At 43.6% G+C, this 27,712-nt stretch overlaps 1 protein-coding gene across 1 annotated transcript; it reads right to left on the reverse strand.

The window, feature by feature from the left end:
- Nucleotides 1-2,223: 2,223 nt before the first annotated feature.
- LOC129717771 (uncharacterized) lies at nucleotides 2,224-27,657 on the reverse strand. Its single transcript, XM_055667919.1, has 4 exons — nucleotides 27,454-27,657; nucleotides 3,594-3,747; nucleotides 3,225-3,533; nucleotides 2,224-3,168 (listed from the first exon to the last, which is right to left on the reverse strand). Exons 2-4 carry the CDS (start codon nucleotides 3,708-3,710, stop codon nucleotides 3,094-3,096), a joined length of 501 nt encoding a protein of 166 aa, XP_055523894.1. The 5' UTR covers nucleotides 3,711-3,747; nucleotides 27,454-27,657; the 3' UTR covers nucleotides 2,224-3,093.
- Between the last annotated feature and the right edge of the window lie 55 nt (nucleotides 27,658-27,712).

Here is a 27,712-nt window from a genome sequence, read left to right on the forward strand (position 1 = left end):
ACATGTCATTTAAGCCTACGACTAACATTAACATCAAAGTTTTTCTCTTTATAACTAAATACTAATCCTTACTACTATTCGTTGAGGGTGATGGTTTCTTATCTCTTTGAAATCAAAACTTATATCTAAGTTCGGTGGATCAATAAGGATCTCTTGAGGCTCAGTTATTGTCTTGACAATATAGAAAGGACTAATTTGATACCATTGTTATCCTTACGTGGTATTGTTCCAGGTTTATTTTAGGAGAATTATTTCCGCTATGGCCCTTATAGTTTTGCCTTTTTTATTTGAAAAATATGTCTTTCTGATTTTAGAGGAGTATGCAAGCAATTTAAAAAAAAAAAAATAAAAAAAAAAAATAAAAATAAAGAGAGGCTCTGCATTTTAAGCCTCTAGAATACTATTTAATAAATTTTGAATTGAATTTTAAATTATTTTCGTTGCCTCTGCTTTTTGAAACGCAAATTCTTTAAAACCAATTCCTGAAATTTCTGGCCTCAAGACATTTTCTCAAGCGGATTTAAGCTTAACCCATTACCGGTGGAGAAAAATCAGTTTTTACCTCAAACAATGAACTTTAAACTCTTATTACTAATCAACTATATGCATAATTAACATAAACTGTATTGCATATTAAACATCAATCTATTCTCTAACGATGCTGAATAGTTTCGTCGTGTAAATTTTCAAGTATAATTGTTGAACTCAAATCAAAGTTTGAATGGCAGGTAATGCCATATGGCATCATCCGCCGGGAATGGGTTAGGCTACGATTTTTTTATTTTGGCTTATTTTCTGATGGTCTATTTCTGCCAATGTTATGTCAATCACCGACACCCGGGAAAGCGACTCCAACTAGAATCTTAACTAACGACCCGTTGATTAACGGACCGGCGCCAACGGCTTCACTTTCACATGCGATAGAAAAACCCAGAGATTTTTCGCCTCAGAAAATCTCCGGAGGATTGAATCTAGATCAGTTTTGGTTGATTGTGAGTGTATAACGTCACCACACAACCATCGACACCTATGGCGTTGGGATTCGAACCCAGATCCAGCGTGATTGGTGGAGGCGTTACTTGTTTTAGGTTTTAGATATTTTTTTTTATCATAGTTTAGCTTTTGTCTATTTCAAATTAACATGTAAAGCCTGATTGGAATCATTGACTTCTCTGGCCTTCGAAATATTTTTTAGTAATTTAAAGTTTTAACCTTCCCAAAGTTTTGTTAGTTTTTGTTGCGATTTGTAACCTAAGATTCAAATCTTGTTACTTTTTAAAGAATATTTTTACATCGATTATGAATAATTCGAAACAAACTCAGACATAAATGACATTAGACGTTGAACCTGTAAAGCAGTGGTTGTTTTGATGTTTGATCGCCACTTACAGTCGAAGCCCTAATCAGTGCGAATGAAGGGGAGATAAATTAAAGAAAAACAATCGCAGACAACTGTTAGTGTACGGAACAATTGCGGGGCTAGCGCTAGGATCCTATTGACTCTAACGGTCGTCTCTCTAAGCCGAGATTCTAATGTATGACGACTGGGTTGTTACTCCAGCACCTTACCCCGAGACCAACTGAATGGTTCCTTGAGCCTTCTAGTGTTTGTGAGATGACAGAAAATGTATAGCGCGTTGAACTAATACAACAGATCCCAAGCATGTGAAAATAAAAAATAATGTTTAAAATGGACATGATAAATTTCCTGGTTTTCCCGGTTCATTTTCGAATTCTCGATTTTTTCCCGGTTTTGAAGGTTTCCCGGTTCGCTGACCACCCTGAATTAAGTACAAACTCAAAACAAGTTGTGCGAGTCTATCAGTTGTTCACTAGTTTCGAAGCAGCAGGAGAAAAAACGAAATAGCAAAAAAATTCGCTTCGTTCCGATCCGGTCCGGAAAAAAATCGGACTTTGAAGGTTCCGGTCCGATCGGACTTCGGACCGGACCGGACCGGACCGGACTTTTACCGGACCCTACCCGGTCCGATGTCGAACACTATTTCACACTCGTATTAGAAAACTATTAGTTGAAATTAGTCAAAACGGGCGATCTGTATAATTTTGCATTGCCGTTATCCGTTTTGATGTTGACAGTTGCCTTAACGGTGAGTGCCTTGTCATTTCTCTAATATATAGGTTCACTAGTTGAAATATTGCCGGAACTCCTGAGCATGCGTTGATGTTGTGTTCTCAATGTCAATTCCTAGTAACCAAAGTAAATCGGATATACCAAAACATTTATTTTCACAATACACTGCATTAAGTAAAAAAGAGTTTACAGGAAATGTTCGAAAATTAAACGCTTATTCAATATGTTTTTTCGATATAAGTTATTGTTCCGACTAGTAAACTAATATGCTCACGAATATTGCTGGAAGAACTAGGAATTCTTCCCAATGCGCTGGCAGTTAGAATGCATGGTCACAATATAATTTATCAAAGTTCTGGTAAAAAATGAAAAAGAGAATTAAAAACTTTGTACAATATTTGGTAGGCACACATTTTCTATTCGCGTAATGCGAAATACGTTGAGAAGACACTTTTGAATATAATTTTATGCATAAATCCAGCGTTTTTACTAATTGAAAAATGATCCTGATAAAAAAAACCAAGACACTCTCCAGATGTAGCTACTACAATTATCATATTCTACTAAAAGATCGGCTGCATAATTTTAGCAATACACGGATAGTAGAATATTAAAGTACTAGTTTCGTGTTAAAATTATTGAGTTCACCACATATTCGAAGATTTTTTTCACAAACTAACAGGCGTAACACCGGAGCATAATCTCATCGCCTCAAAAAACGGTAGTTTAAAATTTTCTCTCAAATGATAGTCATCGTGCGACAACGCCGTTTGGTTCGCTTCTCAGTTTTGTATACGCACATACGCTGGCGCTGTTGTCGAAACATAAGATGCGGCGCGAAAACTGCTCTAGATGGTGCTGGTGTTACTTACGCAAAGTACTGCTATCGTCTAAACGATATTTTTTTTTTAAAATTCATTCAAAATGTTAGTCTGTGCTTTATGCTTCGAAGTGGGTAATGCATAAATTTCCGCTGTTTAAATTTCTTGCCAAATCAGACCTTAGATGCCACGGTATGAGCGCTGAGCTAACAAAGTACTAAAGAGGTAGAGTGCAGATACGATGATTCCCATTATCTACGAGTAGAAAAACGATAATTAGTCAATCATATTGTATTTGCCAGAAAACTCACAGAAGCTGCCATATAGGCATCCTTGAGATTCGAGTAATATCTTCCATTAGTGACGTCCACCAGCAGAATTATTGACGCTATCAGATACAACAGGAACGCAATGGTGTGGTAGACTAGTTCGTAAATAGTTTTGGAAATGATTCCTCCAGTGCTGAGCGAAACCAAACAGGACACCAGCAAGCAAAATGTGCCTATAAGGAACGAAACCGCCATCAACAGGAAGAACAATTCCGGGTTACCGCTGGCATAGACGGAATGGTAGCGACGCAGATGCCATGCGACTAGACCTACAATGACAGCGCCAATGATCTGTAATGAAAACAGCGGTGTTTGAGAAAAGTATGTTTGACTTGAAATAAGAACACGAACCAACTGAGCAAGTTTCAGTAGACCAGGTGTTGTTCTCAAGTAGCCGGTGTTGAGAACAACATGAGATGCGCTGGCGGTGGTGGTTGTTGTCCGTGTTATGACGACCGAGTGCGACATCTTGCCGGTTCAGCAAGCAGTTGTGCAGAATGGTTAACTGTCGAAAAAAAATCAGAGAATTTTATTGTGTTGTGAACAGAGTTGTTTTCGGAAGTCATGCAGCTTTGAGGCTACCTTATTCAGTATGAATGTCTACTAAGAAGTTTAACACTCCTCGGAGTATATGCATGCTTAGAGCTCCTTAAGGGATATTTAACCAAATCAAAAATCAACGTTTCTAAAGGCGCCTCAGAGGCGATTGACAAAATATATCGAAGCTTGCAGATAGAATAAAGTTTTATCGATGAAAACTAACTGTAAGACACCGTCTAAACGCATTCAGAGACCATTTTTTTTATGGAAATCTATGTTCTGAGTCTGATCTAAATATTTTTTGCCTCGAAAAAACGCAAAACTGGACCTTAACCGGGCCAACTACCCAAATTCATCTTATTGAACGATGGTACAAGTGTTTTCAACGGATATGAAGGCTTGTACATAAAAGATTCACTGACTTCCCTTTGCACGAAATAAGGTCAAAAACCAGAAAGGTTTCTTTTCACTTGACGATTTTGAGCGTGAAAATCTCAGCTTATATGTATCTAATAAATAACGTTCGATTGCTACTCTATGCAAACAATCGATCAAAGTTTCACAAACGTGATTTTGATGATTTTCGAGGAAATTATGTTGCATAATTCGGACAAAATTCGAGCACGGAGATTCTCCTTAACATCATTTTCTCTACTGTGAACGGGGTAGGAAAGTATGTTTGGATCGCGTGGGGACGAGTAATGAAAAATATGTTTAATACTAATATCCAAATTCACGAAGTTATTTTGTGTTTTTGGCGGAACAAAATCGGTGTTATGTATTATGAACAGTCGAAATTTGGGGAACTTTTTATTTGATTTCAAAGATGCGATCAACATTGTGCATGGGATTAATAATGTGAATGGAATGGCCATAATATGAGCAGAAGCAACAGTAGTATGACGAATTGTTTCAGCTATGAGTCTTGTATAAAATTCATAACTTTATGTTTTTCTAACTTTCGCATTGCGCCGATGCTTTTATGCTCTTCGTCATACACAACAATACCCGCTGCTATAGGTGGAGAAAAAAACAGTACCCGCTGCTAAGCTCTGCGCTGCGAACTTACTTTTATACCAGTACACAACTGTACGGGTCAGCAATGGGATGCTAACTGTCAACATTGCACAGTAACTGACTGTTGTAAATGGTCACGGTAAAATAACTTTCCACTGCGATAATCGTCTTCTTTTGCTTCTGACGGTGTCTAAATACATTCGTGGATAAACATGTTAAACGAGTACTAGGCACTACGACGTTTTGACGTAGGACTACGTCTGACACTCTTACTGCACTAATCGAGATACATTCTGCGAAAGCTAAAACCGCAGAAAGACGTCCAAGCTAAGTCCCAAACTTGTGTAAAGTTCTTAGTACTAGCAATACGTTATCAGATAGCGCTGCCAGTGACACCAGCCTCGTACAAAATCACATGCGAGCACGCCTGGCACATACTTCATTAGTAGACACCAAGTGCCTGCTGTGATATCTTTTATATCAGTGGTCGTCCCAATAGATCAACTAATGTTTGCTTCCATGAGCATTTTGATGTCTTTCATGAGCATTATGATGTCTTGAAGGTGAAGATGAAAAATCTTCACCTTCAAGACATCATAATGCTCATGAAAGTTCGTAGCAACCTTTTTTATCGGACAGTTCAACGATCTGCTGTTAGAATGTTATTAAAACTGATTACCTGAAAGAAAACGGGCTGAAACGGGTTGCATCTATTATTATGTGATTACAACTGAACGGATTTTGACCTCGAAGGTTGCCAAAACTTGTGATACAATATTGGCATATTGAGTAGTAAATCAGTAAAAAGTTTAGTTGAAACCTACTATTTTCAGTTCAGTTTCGCAGTTTTCAACCAATCACGAGCTAACACCTTTTTAAAGTGCTTATTGTATTATAACAACTGAACACCAAACACCGATCTCTTGATCGATAAGCGAAAGATTGCAATATCGACGTCTATGTCGGATTCGTTGTTTTGCTTTCGTCTCGATTAGACGCAAATTGTTTATCTCAGTTTGAGTTCGCAAAATAACAATACACGAGTTATCGTACGGGTGTTTTTTTTGTCGATTAGTTCTTGTGCTGCGCGATAGCAATAGCCTGTTATATATCGGCAGAAACATCTGCACACTGGTAGGGGCAGGCTACCCCGCCAGTGATTCGATACGCAGCTGATATATCAGCAAGAACAATTCTCCCGCACCGCTGTTACCCCGCTAGCAGCACGGACCATCATACGATCGAGCGAGTGGAAGTCAACTACAAGTGGCATCTACAAGGTCGAGTGTAAGATACGGCCACTGTGTCACAACACCAAGCTGGATCGTCATTGTTTGTTCTGCGGAGACACTCGATTAATCCAACTATCAGCCGTGAGGTCGTGACATAGACGTTCGGTGAAGTATTCACTTTAGAATTTTTATCATTATTATTAATATTATTATTATTATTGTTATTATTATAATTATTATAATTATTATTGTTATTATTATTATTATTACTATAATTATTATTATTATTATTACTATTGTTATTAGTATTAGTATTACTGTCTTTTTTTTATTTGATCCATTGTAGAATGAAAAATTGTTTTTAAAATTTAATATCAACTACTTGAACCCCCCCCCCCCCATATTCGAATATTTATCGTTTGTGTGCGGTAGAGCGTAACGCTCCCGCAAAATGGACGACATGCAGGTGCAACTTTTCCTGGAAGTGGAAACAAACGGGGAAGAAATTGAAATTTCTTCCATCAGCTCACCCCTACCTTCCCCTGTGCCCTCCCCTTTGCCAAGTCCTGTACCAAGAGTACCGGAAGTACGAGTAAAAGCTTACCCAGATGCCGCTGGCGGTCCCTACGTTGTTTATTTCCGGCCCATAAAGAAGCCATTGAATATTATTCAAATTGGCAAGGACCTGGCAAAACATTTTTCGGCCGTAACCGAGATTACGAAGGTGAGGCCGAACAAACTGCGAGTTGTCGTGAGTAGCTTGAAGCAAGCAAACGAAATTGCTGGCTACGAGCTCTTCACGAGAGAGTATCGCGTGTACATCCCTGCCAAGGATGTAGAAATCGACGGTGTGGTTACCGAGGGGAATCTCACTGTCGATGACATTTTGCGTCATGGAGTTGGCTGTTTTAAAAACCCCTTGATGCAAAGTGTAAAGATACTGGATTGCAAGCAATTGCATTCAGTATCCATTGAAGAAGGGAAGAAGAAATTCCTCCCTTCGGATTCCTTCCGAGTAACATTCGCCGGATCCGCGCTGCCGAACTACGTCCGCTTGGACAGGGTTCGTCTACCTGTACGCCTGTTCGTACCGCGGGTCATGCATTGCCAAAACTGTAAGCAGTTAGGTCACACAGCCACCTACTGCTGCAACAAGGCACGCTGTAGCAAGTGCGGAGGCAATCATGCTGAGAACGCTTGCAGTGGGGATACTGAAAAGTGTCTTTATTGCGAGGGAACTCGGCATGACCTTCCGGCATGTCCCGCGTACAAACAGCGCGAGGAAAAAATTAAGCGTTCCCTTAAGGAACGATCAAAGCGCTCTTTTGCAGAAATGCTTAAGAGGGCCGAGCCACCCTCGACAGGAAACATCTTTTCCTTTTTGCCAACCGATGAGGGTACATCTGACGATCCCGTCGAAGGGTGTTCTTATGCCTTGCCAGAGGGATCTAGGAAGAGGAGAATGCTCAACTCTCCTTATCTTTCTCGTAAAGGTCGTAAGATAACCCCTAGCGGAATGACCAATAAGACAACACAAAAAGGAAGCGGTGAAGAAAAACCGAAGCAAGTACCCCGCGGTTTTAATTTCAAATCAAACCAGGAGTACCCACCGCTTCCTGGGGCACCAAAAACCCCTCGTGCACCCATTTCTCGATCAGAAGACATAAAAGAAACAGGGTTCATAAAATTCTCTGATATTGTGGACTGGATATTTAAAACATTCAACATACCAGATCCCCTTCAAAACATTCTTCTTGCCATTCTCCCCACAGTGAAAACCTTTTTGAAGCAACTCACAGCAACTTGGCCCCTCATTTCAGCTATCGTATATTTCGATGACTAATACGTCTAAAGAGGTTAGGAGTTTTGTCACTGTGCTACAGTGGAACTGCAGAAGTATCATCCCCAAATTTGATTTATTTTCACATTTGATAAACACATACAATTGTGATGCATTCGCGCTTTGTGAAACTTTTCTCAATTCAAATGACCAACTTAATTTCCACAATTTTAACATCATTCGTCGAGATCGAGACTCACACGGTGGAGAGGTACTTTTAGGGATCAAAAAGTGCTATTCTTTTTTCAGAACCGACCTCCCCTCGATCTCGAATATTGAAGTTGTTGCCATTCAAACGAATATGAATGGAAAAGACCTTTGCCTTGTTTCGTTATATATTCCCCCATCCGCGCGGATTGAACAGAAGCAACTCCTTGATATAGCAGAATTGCTTCCCGCACCTTTTTTGATTTTGGGAGATTTTAACTCTCACTGTTCGCTATGGGGGTCGCTGTACGACGACAACCGATCTTCTTTAATCTTCTTCCGTGTACGTCGCAGAACTTGCTGCTATTCAGTACTCTCTTGGAATCATCGAAACCCTACCCACAGACCACTACTTCATCTTCACAGATAGTCTCAGTGCCATTCAGGCTCTGCGATCGATGAAGCCTGTGAAGCACACCCCGTATTTCCTGGGGAAAATACGGCGGTTTTTAAGTGCTTTAAAGGATAAAAATTACCGGGTTACCTTAGCGTGGGTCCCTTCTCATTGCTCGATTCCGGGTAATGAAAAGGCTGACTCTTTAGCTAAGGTGGGTGCTATTGATGGCGATATTTATGAAAGACCAATTGCTTATGATGAATTTTATAGCATTTTGCGTCAGAGAACACTCAACAGTTGGCAATCATCATGGAACTCAGATGAACTGGGACGGTGGCTACATTCCATTTTTCCTAAGGTATCGACGAAAGCATGGTTCAAGGGGTTGGATGTCGGTCGGGACTTCATTCGCGTGATGTCCAGACTTATGTCCAATCACTACACGTTAAACACGCATCTCTTTCGTATAGGGCTTGTAGACAGTAATCACTGCGTTTGTGGCGATGGCTACCATGACATCGAGCATGTTGTTTGGTCGTGTACCGAATACTGTGGTGTTAGGTCCGAGCTTATAGATTCCCTTCGGGCCCGAGGAAAACAACCGAACGTACCCGTTAGAGACATTCTGGGAAGCGGTGATCTCCAGTACATGACACAGCTAAACTGCTTCCTGAAAAACGCTGACATTAAAATTTAAAATTTTCTTTGTCTATTTGTCAGATTGAGGATACAAATATGCTATGCTGAAGACACGGAAACGAAGAGCCCGCATCTATGCTTACACAAATATTTTGAACCCACAACAAACAAGAATACAATTGCTCCACCAGTTGAAAAACAAAGTTCCAAAATAGTTTTAAGTCAAAATTGTATCTCCCCTCCTCTCACCTTAAATCCCCACTAGCTCGTAGTCGGCCGCGAGAATAAAAAAAAAGGCCTCCCTCTTTTCCCTGCTAACGTAGAATTAATACGAATTGTATTTGGCTCAGTAAAACAGAAAATGTATCGTGCCGTGTCAAATAAACTAATTTAAACCATCCTAATTTAAACCGACGGTTACGGTTACGCCAAATTGTTGCAAAGCTTTTGGATGTGGGAAAATAATAATTGTTTCTGGTTTCACAGAGGGCTCTACCACATTATTGCTAGTACTATAAAATTTTATACATGTTTGGAACTTAGCTTGGACATATGTCCGCGACTCCTTAAAAGCACTGCAGTAGAAACGCACACCAAACAAAAAGCAAAATCCAGAAGGAAAACAAAAAGCAAATGGTACCTTAAACTCAAAATTCCCAATGTTTGCACGTTTCTATTACCTCAATTGTATTAATCAGATTTGTTTAAACAGATATTTCACAGATATTAACAGTAAAACATTGGAGCTTCTGAGAGATTCCAAAAGATTGAAGGTTTTGCCTTTCTCCTAGAAAGGTATAGCAATCACTGGAAAAACCAAAGGTATAAAAATGCTTCAGAGGGTCGAATCTCGTATATCAATCGACTTAGTTCGACGAGCTGAACATTTTCTGTATGTGTGTGTGTGTGTGTGTGTGTGTGTGTGTGTGTATGTAACGGTCTCCCAATCGCACTCGATTTTCTCAGAGATGGCTGGACCGATTTCCATGAAACTAATTGCAAATGAAAGGTCCAGTTGCCCCATAGAACCCTATTGAATTTTATCGTAATCGGGTTTTCAGTTTCGAGGTTATGTATCGAAATGTGAAAATCACAAAACTTCAATATCTCAGTAACTACACAACCGATTTGAACAAAATTGGTATCAAAAGAACGGTCTTGTTTTTTGGACCATTTTTAAAATAACTTTTCAGTGTTTGGACATGTAGTTCAAAAGTTAGGCAAAGAAACGTGTTTCGAAGACTGTTTAATCTCACTCACTTTTCTCAGAGATGGCTGGACCGATTTTCACAAAATTAGTGTCATATGGAAGGTCGTGTTGCCCCATAAGTCCCTATTGAATTTTATTGTAATCCGACTTTAACTTTGTTCGTTATATATAATAATGTGAAATCTGGCTATGAAAAGAAACATTATCCTGAGACTACTTGAACTCACCCACTTTTCTCAGCGATGGCTGGACCGATTTTTACGAAATAAGTTGCAAATGAAAGGTCTAGTTGTCTGATAAGACCCTATTGAATTTTATTATAATCGGACTGTAACGTTGTCTTTTATGTAACGAAATGTGAAAATCTCGAAACTTCATCATCTCAGCAACTACACAACCGATTGGAACAAAACAGGTATCAAATGAACAGGCTGTCTTCAGAACCATCGATGATTTTTACAATGAATAAACATGTGGTCCAGAAGTTATAAATATAAACGTTTTCCGATGAGTTTATATCATTCACGAATTCTTGCCTTTCTTCGAGGAAGGTATAACTATCTCTGGCAAAACCGAAGGTACACAGTGCTCCAAACGGTCGAATGGCATATGTCACCCAACTCAACTCAACTCAATCAGCTTAGCATTTTCTGTATGTGTGTGTATGTGTGTGTGTATGTGCAAATTTTCAACCTCACTCGATTTGCTCAGAGATGACTGGAGCGATTTTCAAAAAAAAAAAATTTCAAATGAAAGGACTAGTTGCCCCATGAAACCCTATTAAATTATATTGTAATCGGATTTTTGGTTTATATGTTATGTATCAAAATGTGGAAATAACGAAAGTTCATTATCTCAGGAACTACACAACCGATTTTAACAAAATTGGTTCTAAATTGATGGGCTACCTAAAAAAACCCTTAACATTCGAATTTTATAAAGCTCGGACATGTGGTTTAAAAGTTATGGAAAGAGATGTGTTCTGGAGACTATTTGATCTTACTCATATTTCTCAGAGATGGTTGAACCAATTTTCATAAAATCAGTATCATATGGAAGATCTAGTTGCGCCATAAGACTCTATTGATTTTTGCCTTTCTCCTAGAAAGGTATAGCAATCACTGCAAAAACCAAACGTATAAAAGTGCTCCAAAGGGTCGAATGTCGTATATCAATCGACCTAGTTCGACGAGCTTAGCATTTTCTGTTTTTATTTTATTTTTTTTAAGGTGGCGGAGAAATCTGCAAACAGACACCTGAGAAGAGAACTCAGGGTGTGGGGATGAGACTAGGGGAGAGATGCTGGGGTAGTTACACTCCCCCAGACACCTACTAATCCCTGTCCCGATCCACTAAAACCCCTCCAGTCTCCAGCTTTGTTCTTCCCGGAACGACGGTTAAGTATTACGTCGGGAAGTGGCTTTTGTGCGTGATGCACCCTCTTTACTCTTATAACCTCCTAGCTAACTACCTGGAGACTGGTAGTTAGCTACCACTGGCGTGTTGGTGATTGACCCACCACACACGTTGTAGCTCCAGGACAATCTGGGAGGCGGCTGCACAGGCCGCGTTCCAGATGTCCGGGTCGTCGCACATCCTCCGGACAAGATTGTCCGGAGTAGTGCCAGGCCCGCTCACAGCCATCATGTTGCTCCTCGCTCTTACGAAACGGGGGCATACGAAGAAGAGATGCTCTGCAGTCTCCTCCTCTTCCACGCACTCGGGACACATGGGGGACCCCGCGTGCCCGAACCTGTGCAGATATTGCCTGAAGCAACCATGGCCTGACAAGATCTGTGTCAGGTGGAAGTTCACCTCGCCATGTCGCCTCCCGACCCAGCCGGATATCTCCGGTATAAGTCGGGCAGATGGACCCTTTGTGGAATTAGACCATTCCCTCTGCCAACGGAGCATCGAGAATGACCTTCTGGTGCCTCGTATGCCCCTTGTGTCACGTTGGTCGAAACACTCTCTGTCCTCCTTGATGGCGATGCTGATAGGCATCATGCCGGACAAGACACAGATTGCATCGTATGACACCGTACGATACGCACTCACAACTCTCAGGCACATGAGCCTGTAGGTACTTTCCAGTTTACCGCGGTAACTGTTTGTACCTAGCGCTCTGAACCATACTGGCCCACCATACCTAAGTATGGACGAAACCACGCTGGCAAGAAGTCTTCGCTTGCTGCCATAGACCGCTGAGCTATTGGACATCATACGAAATAATGCTGCAATAGCCGATGAGGCCCTCTTACAGGCATAGTCGACGTGGCTCCCGAACGTGAGCTTGACGTCGACCATAACCCCAAGAGCTTCAACGATCGCTTTGAGGTGATGGTGCAGTCTCCGACTCTGACCACCGCCTGTTGCTCCGATTTACGGTTGTTCACAACCGTGACCTCCGTCTTATGGTGCGCGAGCTCCAGTTTCCTGGAGCGCATCCAGTCCTCGACCTTCCTTATGCAATGCGCAGCCGTCAACTCGACCTCTTCGATCGACTCGCCGTAAACCTTTAGCGTTATGTCGTCTGCAAAGCCGACGATCACAACCCCTACAGGAAACTTTTGTTTCAACACCCCGTCATACATGACGTTCCACAACACCGGACCCAGGATGGAACCTTGCGGAACCCCTGCTTTTACCCATGCTGAGCAACCTAAGCTGAACAGCTAAAGCCCTTTGTCTCCCCGGGACCGCCGTTAGGCATTACTTCAGGGAGAGGGCCCGTCGTGCTTTTCACACTTACCTCTATGGGTAGCAGAGCAGCCTATACAGGCCAGTTAGTTAACCGTTAACTAACTGGGGCACGTCGATGGTTTCCCGTCGATTGGTGCCCTGCAAAATACTAACGATCTGTGATGCTGCCGTGATGACCGCATCCCAGATTTCCCTATTTTCGCACATCCTACGCACTATATTCTCTGGCGTGGTGTCCATCCCACTTATTGCCAGCATTTCGTACCGTACCCGCTCGAAGCGCGGACATGTGAAGAACACATGCTCTGCGCTTTCTTCCGCACCCGTACAAGCGGGGCACATAGGGGACTCGGCGTACCCGAACCTATGCAGGTACTGCCTAAAGCAGCCATGGCCTGACAGGATCTGTGTCAGATGGAAGGTTGGACCACTCCCGCTGCCACCTGGCCATTGAGGATGACCGTATGGTGTTGCGAATACCCCTCGTGTCGCGTTGGTCGAAGCACTCAACATCCTCTTTGACGATGATGCTGATGGGCATCATGCCAGCCAGGACGCAGACCACCTCGTACGACACTGTTCGGTATGCGCACGCGACCCTTAGGCACATTAGCCTGTACGTACTCTCGAGTTTGCCGCGATGGCACGAGGTACTCAAAACCTTGGACCACACTGGTCCTCCATACCTGAGTATGGACGTGGTCACGCTAGCGAGGACTTTGCGCCTGCTGCTACGAACCGCCGAGCTGTTTGCCATCATGCGAGATAGCGCTGCCACAGCCATGGAAGCTTTCTTGCAGGTATAATCGACGTGGCTCCCGAACGTGAGCTTGTCGTCGATCATAACCCCCAGAAGCATCAACGAGCGTTTTGAGGCGATAGTGCATGTACCGGCACTAATCGATGCCTCCTGCTCAGACTTTCTGTTATTTACAACAATAACTTCAGTCTTATGGTGCGCTAGCTCCAGTTTCCTGGAGTGCATCCAGTCTTCTACTACGCGTATTGATAGCGCGGCCTTTAACTCTACCTCTCTAATAGACTCGTAATAGACCTCAAGAGTTATGTCATCGGCGAAGCCCACGATCACCACCCCTGGAGGGAGTGTTAGTTTTAACACGCCGTCATACATAGCGTTCCACAGTACCGGACCCAGGATGGAACCTTGCGGTACACCTGCGGTAACCGGAACGCTTTTCTGACCCTCGTTTGTGTTATACACTAGCACTCGATTCAGAAAGTAGTTGCCCAGAATCTTGTACAGCGGCGTCGGCACTCTGAGACTCTGTAGCGCTAAGGCTATGGAGTCCCAGCTGGCACTGTTAAACGCGTTCTTCACGTCAAGCGTGACGATCGCGCAGTAACGAATGCCCCTCCTCTTGCGTTGGATTGCAACCTCAGCCGTTCTGGTGACGGAGAGAATTGCATCCACCGTGGACCTACCTTTTCGAAAACCGAACTGGTTGCTTGATAGACCGTTCTCACTTTCTGTATATTTCACCAGTCTATTGAGGATTACCCTCTCAAGCACCTTGCCCGCCGTGTCCAGCAGGCAGATTGGTCTGTATGCCGATGGGTCACCTGGTGGTTTCCCAACCTTCGGCAACAGCACCAGCCTCAGGCGCTTCCACACGTCCGGGAAGAGGCAGTCGTCAAGGCATTTCTGCATGACCGCCCTGAACAACCCGAGGGCTTCTTTGATGGCCGTCTTGATGGCCAAGTTCGGGATTCCGTCTGGTCCCGGAGCCTTGCCTACTTTCAGGGAGTTTGCGATCTCGATCAATTCATCTTCCGTCACCCTTACCGCATCGTCAGCCTCTGCACGGCTGCCGTCACTCACGGTAGGTGGTGACTCGTCAGCCGGAGGCCAGGGACTTGGTTCGTGGCTTGGGAAGAGGCCCTGAATGATCGTTTCTAGCATCGCTGGTGATTGTTCGGCCGGGGCTAGCGCACCTCTAGTCTTGGTCATAACTATCCTGTAGGCGTCACCCCACGGGTTCGAATTGGCACTGGCGCAGAGTCGTTCGAAACAGGCTCGTTTGCTGGCTCTGATTGCGCTCTTGAGCGTTGCCTTAGCGGATCTGAATGCGACACCGCGTTCCGCTCTTTGCTCGTCGGAACGTGCGCGTTGCATCCTCCGTCTTGCACGGAGGCATGCATTGCGCAGGCCTGCTATCGTATCGCTCCACCAGTATGTCAGTGGCCTACCCTCTCTAGGCGGACGAGACCTAGGCATCGTGGCGTCGCACGCCTATGACAGCATCGAATTTAGATGGTCCACATCCGGGAGCAGTTCACCCCCTTCGTGCTTCCATCTAATTGCCTGCCCAAAAACATCTGCATCGAAATGCAATGTTTTCCAGCCGTAGAAGGATGGAATATTGGCCCTACTCGCTGCTTGCTTCCGCACGCCTACCTCATAGCGGATCGATTGGTGATCGCTATTCGTGTAGCTGTCGTCTACCCTCCAGTTCGTGATCAGTCCCGGGCTGCAGAACGTCACATCGATAATCGATTCGGCACCGTTTCTACTGTAGGTGCATTTTGTACCAACGTTAGCCAAGTCTAAGTTGAGCTTTGCCAAAGCTTCCAACAAGACCTGGCCCCTCTGGTTTGTACAGCGACTCCCCCACTCAACAGCCCAAGCGTTGAAGTCACCCGCAACCACTAACGGCCATAGGCCCGTCAGTTCCACGGTTGCTTGATCGACCATCTGCGCGAACGTTTCGGTAGACCAACTTGGCGGAGCATAGCAACTGCAGTAGAATACTCCATCCACTTTGGCAATAACGTACCCCTCTCTGGAGGTCGACACAATCTCCTGAACCGGGGACCTGCCTGTCGTGCAAATGGCCGTCTTCCCAGACTTGTCCGATACCCAGTTACCGTTTCCGGTTGGGATACGGTATGGGTCCGAGACGATGGCCACGTCCGACAACGACTCAGCAGCCGCTTGGTGTAGCAACTGCTGCGCCGCATAGCAGTGGTTCAGGTTTAACTGTATCACCCTCAGGCCTGCGGCTTAGTAGCCGGCCGTGCAGCCGGACACTTGGGGCCTCCCATGGCGTGTTTGGCGTCCCGTTTACCGGTGCATACCAGACACTTGGGAGGTGCACCGCAGTCCCGTGCCTTGTGGCCTGCGCCAACGCAGCGGCGGCATAAATTGGACCTGTCGGGCCCTTTGCACGACCAGGATTTATGCCCCCGCTCAAAACACCTGAAGCAAACGTCAGGCTGTTGGAAGGTGCCCAGAGGGCAGACCGACCAACCCACCTTCAACGTGGCCTTCTTCAGGGCCTTGTTACCCTCCGCTAGTGGAAGCTTTATGGTAGCAACCTGGGTGCCGGCCGGGCCCCTGCGGAGACGAACTGCCTCTGCGGTCACTACCACTCCACACTCTCGTTCGAAGGCTTGTGCTATGTCGCACCCTTCGGTGATCTCGTCCAGGTTTTTAAGCTGGAGAGTCACTTCAGGAGTGAGGGCTCGGATTTGAACCTCCTCGCCTAGCACTTCCTGGGCCGTCTTTTTATAGGCACAGCCCTTGCCCTTCGCCTCTTTGCGGAGTTCGAGGATCATCTCGCCGGTGCGTGACCGACGAATTGACCTGACGTCCGTGCCGAGGTCTTTGAGCTTGGGTTCGCCTCTCATGGCCTTCAAGACTTCGGCGTACTTAGACGCATCGGTCTTGAAAATGAGCGCGTCACCCTTGCTCCGCCTACTCGCCCCTTGCGGCTTCTTATTGCGGTCGCCGCGCTTCGCGCGACGTTCCCGCTTCTGCCGCTTCTTATTCACCACGGTGGTCCAATCCGTGGCTTCGCCGTTTGCCGGTTCGCCGTTTTCCGGTTCTTTGCTCGGCTGGACCGACGAGCCAGCTTCCTGGCTGTCACCGAACAACCGCCTTCGTTGCGTCCTGGGGGCCGTTTCCCCCGGAGAGCCCCTCGCACGTTTGCCAGTCGGTTCAGTTGAACAGACTTCGGCAAACGATGCTGCAGCTGTTTGTGTGTATTTAGACACAGCTGCAGCACTCCCTTTTTTAGGCTGGTTGAGCCTCGCCTCTAGCGCGAGTGCCTTGCTTTCGGCATCGTTAGCCCGTTTAAGGGCTTGCGAAAGCCCGGACTTCGTGCTGCATACGTTCATACGTAACAACAGAAGACATTGTTTCAGGTCTTTTGATATGTTGCTACGTTCGTCCGTGAACTTGAGTATTTCATCAAGTTGTACGGACACCGCCTCCACGCTTGGGAACTTATTCATGTGGCTTTCTACCGCAGAGAGTAGCATAGCCCCAGATATCTGTTCCCGCTCCTTGGCGGTTTTAGGTGTTTCCACCTTGCCACCAGTCTTCGCCGTTTCGGTTGGTGCTGGCTTAGGCGTGCCCGCCTTTGCCCCAACTCGGAATTCCCCTGTCGGTGTCGCAAAAGGTGTACCAACCTGTGCGCCGCCTTTACCGGCATCGGCCAGTCTCGGTGGAGACCGGGCGATGCCCCGCCTGGCAAACGGGTTTATTAACCCGTCCGCCCCATCCACTACCTTCGCCTCTTCGTCGATTTTATAGGTAAACATTTTGGATAAAAGGGTCCCCCTTCCAGCCGCTATCCTTGGTCATGGTGGAGTGGTCGCCTATATGGTCTCATGGTGGCCTATGCCGGAGCAGTGAGGTCATGGCTAGTGAAGGTCGCCATAGCCCCTCATGAGCAACTATGACGCCTCCCGACCGGCGTAAGTCAGGAAAGGGCATCTGATCCCACTCCTGTCTGATTCCCATCAGGCAATGACCGCGGAACGTACTGGAAGGCCTGCCAGGTTTTACGGAACGGAGACCCCTGCAGCCGTATGCCACCTCGCCGTTTCAAGCCGTTGTCACACGACTTTACTAAGGGAGTTCGGTGCAGGTCCCAGCCCTACGTCGTGGTATAAAATCGTATTCCCTCTCAAAAACCTAAAAACACAGCGACCAGTACACCATAATTGGGACCTTACTGGTATCAGCCCCAATAGGCAGGTTAGTGCATTTGGATGATGGGAGCGGCACTACTCGCTCCGTCGAAGCTGTTTACGGGTGGCCGTGGCTTTTACGGGGAATCGACTGCCCAATGCCCGAAACCCCACCACACCCTAGGCAAGCTCCCGCTGCCGGTCCAGGACTAATTGATGCTATCACACACCTATCGGTGGTCACACACGCGTGCATGGCCTCGACGGTCGCCAGGCGTCGACCCGTGGTGGCCTGCAGCTCGGCCAACCCCTGCGGTGATTGGAACGCACTTCTGACCCTCCTCTGTGTTGTGTCCTCTGTGAAGTTATTTTCCAGAATCTTGTACAGCGACACCGGTACTTGGATGCTCCTGAGCGCGAGCGCTATGGAGTCCCAACTGGCGCTATTGAACGCATTCTTCACGTCAAGCGTGACGATTGCGCATTAGCGTATTCCCCTTCTCTTGCGCTGGAGTGCTATCTCCACCGTCTTGGTGACGGAGGCGATGGCATCCAGTCTGAACCTGCCCTTCCGGAAGCCGCACTGGTTGCTTGCCAGACCGTTTACACCCTCTGTGTACCTCACCAGTCTGTTGAGGATAATCCTCTCAAGCACCTTGCCCGCCGTGTCTAGCAGACAGATAGGCCTATATGCCGATGGGTCACCTGGTGGTTTCCCAGCCTTTGGCAATAGGACCAATTTCTGCCGCTTCCACCTATCCGGAAAAAGACAGTCATCGAGGCACCTCTGCATGACTACTCGGAACAGCCCGGGGGCCGTTTTTATCGCCAGCCTGATTGCCAGGTTAGGGATACCATCCGGTCCCGGTGCCTTGCTCACTTTTAGAGAGTTGGCGATCACGATGAGTTCCTCATTCGTAACCCTTGCCTCCTCCTGAACCTCGACACGGCTGTCGTCGCCCACGGATTGGATGCTCGGCAGGTTGGCCGACCCTCCCTGGTCTGTGTCTGAGATACTGGAACGTCGGACGTGAGACTCGACCGCCGGAGGCCAAGGAATTGGCTCGTGGCGCGGGAAGAGTCCCTCGATGATTCGCTCCAGCATCGCTGGTGATCGCTCTGCAGGCGCCAGCGCGCCTTTGGTCTTGGCCATTACGATCCTGTAGGCGTCACCCCACGGGTTCGTATTGGCACTCGCGCATAGCCTATCGGAGCAGGCCCTCTTGACGACCTTAATCGCACTCTTCAGCGTCGATCTGGCAGAACTGAATGCTGCGCGGCGCTCTGTCCTCTGTTCATCTGTTCGCGCACGCTGCATCCTCCGTCTCGCACGGAGGCACGCACTGCGAAGGTCCGCTATCTCGTCAGTCCACCAATAGACCGGTGGCTTTCCATTCCTAGGTTGGCGAGTCCTAGGCATGGTGGCGTCGCACGCCCGAGATAGCATAGCAACTAGTTGGTCGGGCGTCGGGCGAAGCCGACTGCCCCACTCGCGCTCTCGTCTCATTGCCTCTTCGAATACCTCGGCATCGAAATGCGATGTCTTCCACCCGCGGGCGAACGGAGTGTTGGCCCTACTCGTCGCTTGCCGCCTCTCGTTGTTGTCTACACTATAGCAGACCGTCTGATGGTCGCTATTGGTGTAACCATCGTCTACCTTCCAGTTCGTGATCAGTCCTGGGCTGGAGAACGTCACGTCGATGATCGACTCCGCGCCATTTCTGCTGGATGTACTTTTGGACCCAATGTTGGCCAGATCTAGGTTGAGCTTTGCCAAAGCTTTCAACAAGATCTGGCCTCTCTGGTTCGTGGAGCGACTCCCCCACTCGACAGCCCAAGCGTTGAAGTCGCCTGCCACCACCAACGGTGTTAGGCCCGTTAGCTCTATGGCTAACCGGTCGGCCATCTGTGCGAACCTTCCGGTAGACCAACGCGGCGGAGCATAGCAACTGCAGTAGAACACTCCGTTCACCTTGGCAACCGCGTACCCTTCTTCTGAGGTTGAAACAACCTCCTGAACCGGGAACCTGCCCGTCGTCCATATGGCCGCCATGCTGGACCTATCCGCAACCCAGTTACCGTTTCCGGGAGGGATGCGGTAAGGGTCCGATACAATGGCGATGTCCGACAGCGACTCAGTGGCTGCTTGGTATAGCAGCTGCTGAGCTGCGTAGCAGTGGTTCAGGTTCAGTTGCCTCACCCTTACGCCCGTGGTTTCATAGCCGGCTTGCCGGATGGGCACCTGGGGCATCCCATAAAGTGTTTGGCGTCCCGTTTTCCGGAGCACACCATACACTTGGGAGGCTCCCCACAGTCCTTCGCTTTATAGCCTGCACCACCGCAACGCCTGCATAGTTGGCTCCTGTCGGGTCCCTTGCAGGCCCAGGACTTATGTCCTCCCTCAAAACACTGGAAGCAAACGTCCAGTGGCTGCAGTATACCCAGGAGGCATACTGACCAGCCGACCTTCAGCTTGCCTTCCTTAAGTGCCAGGTTCGCGTCCGCCGACGCATTTTCTGTGTGGGTGTGTGGGTGTGGGTGTGTGTATAGGTGTGTGTGTGTATGTATGTATGTAACGCTCTCCCAATCTCACTCGATTTGCTCAGAGATGGCTAGCCCGATTTTCATGAAACTAATAATGCAAATAAAAGTTCTCGTTGCCTCATAAGACCGTATTGAATTTTATTATAATCTTATCTGTTATGTATCAAAATGTAAAAATTATGAAATTGGTTTTAAATAAACGGGCTTCCTAAAGAACCCTTAACTTTTAAATTTTATATAGATTGGACTTGTATTCGAAAAGCTATGGACAGAAGCGTGTTCTGGAGACTATTGAATCTCACTCATGTTTCTCAGAGATAGCTGGACCGATTTTCATAAAATCAGTGTCATATGGAAGGTACAGTTGCCCCATGATACCCTATTGATTTTATCTGCAATCGGACTATTACCTTGCTATGAAAAGAAAAATATATTCCGAAGACTACTCAAACTCATTCACTTTTCTCAGAGAATGTTGAACCGATTTTCACAAAATTAGTGTCAAATGAAAGGTCTAACTTCTTCATAACACCCTATTAAATTTTACTGTAATCGGACTTTAACTTCGTCTGTAATGAAACAAAATGTAAAAATCACGAAACATCATTATCTAAGAAACTACACACCCGATTTGAACAATACTGATTTCAGATGAACGGGCAAGTTAAGGGTTAACTGACGAATTAGTAAGATTGTACACGTGGTTCAAAAGTTGTGAAAAGCAAGTCATATTCGATATAGAAAAAAAAATCTTACTATAAACAATCGAATCAAATATTATATTTTAATGAATAATATATCGAGCCTACATATAATCGAGTCCAACCTTTATATGAGTACAGTGACGTTTCGATTATACCACGATCGAAAAAAAAATTTCGCGTCATATATTTGAAACATATTTATTTCATGTTATTCGCATGTGTTAATGTATGTTCATATATGTTTGAAGATTATGTTTTAAATGTTCGGTATGGTTTCACTGCTACCAATGATTTGTTATTTTAGAGTGATAAATAAATCCAGCAAATATGATCAAGGGGTATTTTTTCTGAAATGAAGTGTTCGTGTAAATCTATTTTAACAAATAATGAGTACGAATGAGAAAGGCTTGGTCTGACCGCTAGGTGGATTAATTTAGGTTTTTTCTTTAGACTGCTGTCTTGATTTCAGTTTTCAGTTCGAAAAAACTGTCCGAGAAATACGATGGAATAAACATTTTCAAAATAAAAATATATTAATCAGTCGAAACGTCGAAACATGCATTTTAAGCTTAGAATACAAACGAATATTAGGGCGCCAATCATCGTATGGAAAAAAATGTGACCAGAAAATTTCAAAAAAAAACCCTATACAAAATGTTCACCTGCTCGAAAAAACACCCTGTGCAAAATTTCAGCTCAATCGGACTTAAAATGGGGTGGCGCTAAGCGATTGAATTTTGGCCTTTTTGACCGAAAAATCACCCAAAACGTGAAATTTCGGTTTTCGAAATTTATTTTTTCTGATGCCAAATGACTTAAAATTGCATGAAACGTCGAGAATTGGTGTCATCTGAATTTTTTTTTTTGAAAAAATCTGCTCTTTGGGACGTTTTTTCAATTGTGGGAGGCGGAGTTCAAAATTTTTAGATTTTATCTTTTGAAATTGATCACTAGTCTCTTGAAACAGCTTGTATCATGATATAATCGAATACATTATGTTTTATTAGGGTGGTTCATTTTTTCGACATAGGGTGGTTCGTAATATTGTGTAAAAATGAGTATAAAATGAAAAAAATCACTTTTCACTAAATACCAATAGAAAAATTCCTGAAAATATAATATTTGTTATATCATTGTCGTTAGGGTGGCAATGTTGAATTGGAAAAATTATATGTAAAATAGCAAGATATTACAAAACAAATTTACAAAATGTATCAAAAAACTACTCTGTGTAAAAAAAAATATCTCAACCAAAATTAAGATTGTGTCTCGCGGAAAATGTTGAATGCTTTCATGTCATTTGCAAACTCACACATGGGAGGTACATGGAATTCGAATATCAGAAAAATGTTTTCCATTCCAAGTGTCTTAAAAGCACATGAAACGGTGGAAACTGATGGAATATGTTTTATTTTATTTTGTTTGAAAAATCTACTCTCTAAGACACCTGTACTTGTTTTTTCGAATGTTGTACCCGACAATTTATTCGTTTTATTTACCACAATAATGTCCTTTGCCAACACTTGATTGAACACACAGTGCTCTGGCTTACATAATCGGACAAAAGACTGTATCGATGTTATTCAGTGATAATGAGAGTATAGGGATCTCAATCAGATACGCAACACTTGACTCGTTGTTTCTGGGTTTGCGTCGTTTTGACCCCATTGGCTGAAACTTTGCATAAACGTTCTTATAGGCAAAAGATGCCATGTTGTGCTATTGGTTTAATATTTTGAAACACAACTCATTTTCGAAAAGCTATTGAAAATGCTATTTCGGATAGGTATTGATGATTACCTTTATTGTTAGAGCCAACACGGTTCGTTTGCGCAGTGTGACGTATTCGGCAAAGTTGTAGATAATAGTTTTTTTTTTTTTTTAAATCACTCTAAAAAGAAATTATTATTTTTTGGAAAAAAAAAGTTAAAGAAAGTTATAAGTTGATTATCTTTCAGCTCGTAGTCGGCAGCGAGGTTAAAAAATTTGCTTTTAGTTATTAAGATACTTTAGAAAGTAAGCTACCAGATATAATTGGCGCCGTTAAACATTGAATTGCATTTGTGCCGTGTCAAATAAACTATAGATGAAGAAAAAAAAAATAAGTCGATTATCCAAAACAACCTATTTAAAAAAACTGATTTTTGTATAGAAACTACGAAAGTTTACCTAAACAACGAAACCGGCCATGGAGAAATCAGAAAAAAAAGTTATATATTTTTTTTAATTAAATTTTTTTTCACAGGGTACATTTATTTTTGGAAGAACAAAGTTATTATTTACAACTTTGCCAGATATGAGCGGGGGCCTAGTGTGGTTGGTAACGTCTCCGCCAACCACGCTCGACGCCTGGGTTCGTATCCCACCGCCGACATAGGTGTCGATGGTTGTGAGGTGGCGTGATCCACTCACAACCAACCCAACTGGTCTAGATCAAATCCTAGCCGACACCGGGAGATTTTCTGAGGCGAAAAATCTCTGGGATCACGCCTTCCATCGCATGAGGAAGTAAAGCCGTTGGCGCCGGTCCGTTAAAAACGGGTCGTGAGTTAGGGTCCTGGGTGTGGAGTCGCCTCCCTGGGCATCGGTGATTGGCCATAACAGTGGCGGAACTAGACCGACGGAAAATAAGCGAGAAAAAAAAAACTTTGCCAGATACACTATGCCAATCAAGTAAACCGTTTTGACTGTAGAAATATTCTTAATTCCTCATAGAGTGCTCTATTGGAAATTAAAAATATGTCTACAGTCGAAACGGCATAGTGTCTTCGGCAAAGTTGTAAATAATATTTTGTCCTTCCAAAAAAAAAAAAAAAATAATATATTAATAAAATATATTTCTTTTTTTCAATTTTTTTTTTTCGAAAAATGATAAGTTATTTTTCTTGATTTCTAAATTATCGGACTGGTTTCATTGTTTTGGTAATCTTTTGTTTGTGTTTTATTAAAAAATCAAGTTTTTAAAATATGAGCCCTTTTGAATAATTAATTTTTAATTTTTCTTAAATTTAATCATCAAATAATTTTTTGAGTGTAATTTTTTCGGAAAGAACTACAACTTTGTCGAAGACGTCACACCAATCAAACGATCCGAAGTGCTGTTTTTTATTTTATACTCATTTTTCACAATATTATGAACCACTCTATGCCGAATAAATGAACCACCCTAATGAAAAATAATGTATTCGATGCTAGTTACAGTGTATATCATTATACAAGCTATTTCGAGAGACTAGTGATCAATTTCAAAAGATAAATTCTAATCATTTTGAACTCCGCCTTCCACAATTGAAAAAACGACTAAGTCCCAGAGAGCTGATTTTTGCAAAAAAAATTTTTTTCAGATTATACCAATTCTCGACGTTTCATGCATTTTTAAGTCATTTGGCATCAAAAAAAAATTCGAAAACCGAAATTTCACGGGTGTTTTTTCGGTTTTCAAAAAAGGCAAACTTCAATCGCTTTGCGCCACGCCATTTTAAGTCCGATTGAGCTGAAATTTCGCACAGGGTGTTTTTTCGAGCAGGTGAACATTTTGTATAGGGTTTTTTTTTTTAAATTCGAGATGACCATTTTGGCTGGCACCCTAACGAATATACACTAAGGTCGCTTTTTACGCGGGTTTTTTTTCGCGGATTTTGGAGTTTACGCGGTTTTTTTACGCGGATTCCGGAATTCACGCAGTTTTTTTACGCGGATTCCGGAATTTACGCGGTATTTTTTTGCGCGGATTTTGGATTCTCTTCACTCGGATTGCAGAATTTTTGTGGTTTTTTTTACGCAGATTCCGGAATTTACGCGGTTTTTCTACGCATTTTTTTTACGCGGCACGTATCCCCCGCGTAAATAGTGACTTTAGTGTACTACTTTGGTGGATCTTGAATATATGGTTCGAGCATTCTACAGAAATTCACAATCTGCTTGATTTATTCGATGCACTGTTATGTAAACATGATAATAAATCTTTCTATTTCATAGTTTTTTTTTTTTTCAATGTTTGCGTACTAATTTTTGTATTTGTTGGTACGACCCAACAAACATTTTGCTGAAATACGAATAAACTATAGTTTAGCCAAATTCGCTCAGCTTAATAAGCTGTAGTCAACAAAATTGTTTGTTGGGGACTGCTTTTCGATATATGTACTCATTATTACAGAAAAAAAAAACAAACTTTAACATTGTATGTATTGCTTCATAAACTGTATCAAAAATAAAATATAATAGTCGATTTGAAATGGAGCTATAATTTTCTATTAAATAAAACCACTTATGTAACCACTAATATGTGTGGTTAACCGCGAAAGGATAACGGATTTCTTTAATAGTAGTCGAATAAACATACTTTCTCGCTATAATTTGTAAAAAAAATTGTCATGTAATATAAAATATGCCAGAATGCAGAGTTTACAATTGTGGTAAATAACCATACTTTTCACAATCTTCTACCACCAGGAGCAGTGCTTCTAGCCAAGTGCCAAACAACACATGCATTAAAGTAAGCACTTTGAGAACAACTCGAAAATATGTCAGGGGCTATCCACATATCACGTGGACAGCTTGAAGGGGGGGGGAGGGTTGTGTGATGTCCACGGTCCTTACAATTTTTTTATAATTTATATGGGCATTTGTCCACGGGGGGGGGTTGGTCAAAATCGTTAAAAATCTGTCCACGTGGTATGTGGATGGCCCCTAATGAAATGATTTTTTTGAAAATATTTTTCGCAGTTATCAATCTTGACAATAAATTCATAAGATGCGTCTACGGAAGGAAGCAGAAACTACGCAAGGCTTCTTGTAAGCTGTTGCCCTTGAATGTCAAACACAGAAGACGAAGCAACAGCGCTGTTTTGCTACATGCTTATATGCTCGGCCAAGCGAGACTCGCATATCAAACGTCGAAATGCAACAGTGGCTATTCAATGATTGTAATGAAATGATCCACAACGATGACGCCACACCTCACCATTTGCAGCGTCCTATGAGTCACGTTTGAAATGACTTTACCCTTATGTATTGTGTATTTAAAACAGTCATGTCTAAAGCTTTTGTGTAGATAAACGACATCCATGTTAAAGTATCGTTTAATAAAAATTTTACGTAAACCAATCAATAGCAACTTTACGCGAAAACCCGCAAGCGATGCTTATTCTGCACTCCTTTTACGGACATCGAAGTCAAGGTGATGTTTACCTCTTCTCGGTGGCCAAGCTTGAGGTATTGTATCGAGTGTATTATATATGTGACCCAAGGCATTTACTTCGAAAATCGTTTATATTACCGAGCACCTGCTCTGCGCTTCGTTAATAATAGTTTCAAGGAAAAAAGTCTTGAATCCTGGACAAACGATATAAAGGAACAATTTTTCCGGCATAACTTGTTAGAAAAATGTATTATTGGTCTATAGACATATATGTATTGCAACAGAAATAGAAAATTCATTAGTAACGTAGATCACACTATAAACTTCTGACATTTAGTCACATGCATGAAACACTTAGTATTTCAACAGTTCAAAATCAGCTTGTAAAAATGAGGGGCCTTGGTTTAAATAACAGAAGTATTTCTGTTAAAATTCTTTGTTTCTCCAAAAACATTTTTTCTCTGAGATCAAGCGAACTTCCAATCTAAATATTGGCTGAGTAATAATTTCAACACTTCACCTCAATGCGCGCACAAATGCAAAAGTTTGAAACACCGATTCAACACTCAACGAAGGGAGATATTACGAAGAAAATTAAAAATAGCAATTCGTCTACCAAGCTGACATCATCAGTCGAGTTCTCCTGTTGAATGCAAACATGCTTGGCTCGGCCCCGCATGGCCACTTGCCTAAAGCGTGAGCTCCCCCTGATGCGCGCGCTTTATTTGGGTCAAGAAAATCTTGTTGGATTGCGTGCTACACTGGATACATAAAACAGTGAAAGATCCATTTACCGCAGGGATCGTAACAATGGGTTAGCTACGAACTTGGGGTGCCAAAAATACGACTGTGACAGTGATTAAAGCAGACACTTGTGCTTCCATTGTCCCAAACTCCGCTTTTGCTCAACGACACCCACATTCCTTTAGAATTCCAAGAACACTCTATCTTCTTAACCGGTAATTAAAATGTATAGTAAATGACTGTACTCATCAATGATAACCGGCTAACACAGAACATCAACAAGTTCGTAAGAATTCCGCTGATAAGAAAGGCTAAAAACATGAGGTATTTGGTGCATCTTCCAGTTGAATGATCTCATAGCCAACTGTGACATCATTTATTTCCCAACTCACTGCAAAAATAAAATTATTCACACACACCTTTGTTTTAAATCCCGGTTAGGTACCCTTAGCCCTTGGTGAGTAGAACTCTTAGCAGCTTGACGCGTCAATGAGGGTGCGGCACAGAGGGGGGGCTGCCAAATAACAACAGATGGCGTGGGATTTTAGGACCGGGAGTAAACACTACGCGAACGCGTAAACCTCCGAACGAACTGAATGGTCAACTGCGACTGATGGGTTTATACGCCGAAACTGCGCCTGTAGCACATATCGTCGGTTTCATACAACACTGACACAG

This window comes from Wyeomyia smithii, chromosome 1 (assembly GCF_029784165.1).
Source record: "Wyeomyia smithii strain HCP4-BCI-WySm-NY-G18 chromosome 1, ASM2978416v1, whole genome shotgun sequence".
NCBI lineage: Eukaryota > Metazoa > Arthropoda > Insecta > Diptera > Culicidae > Wyeomyia > Wyeomyia smithii.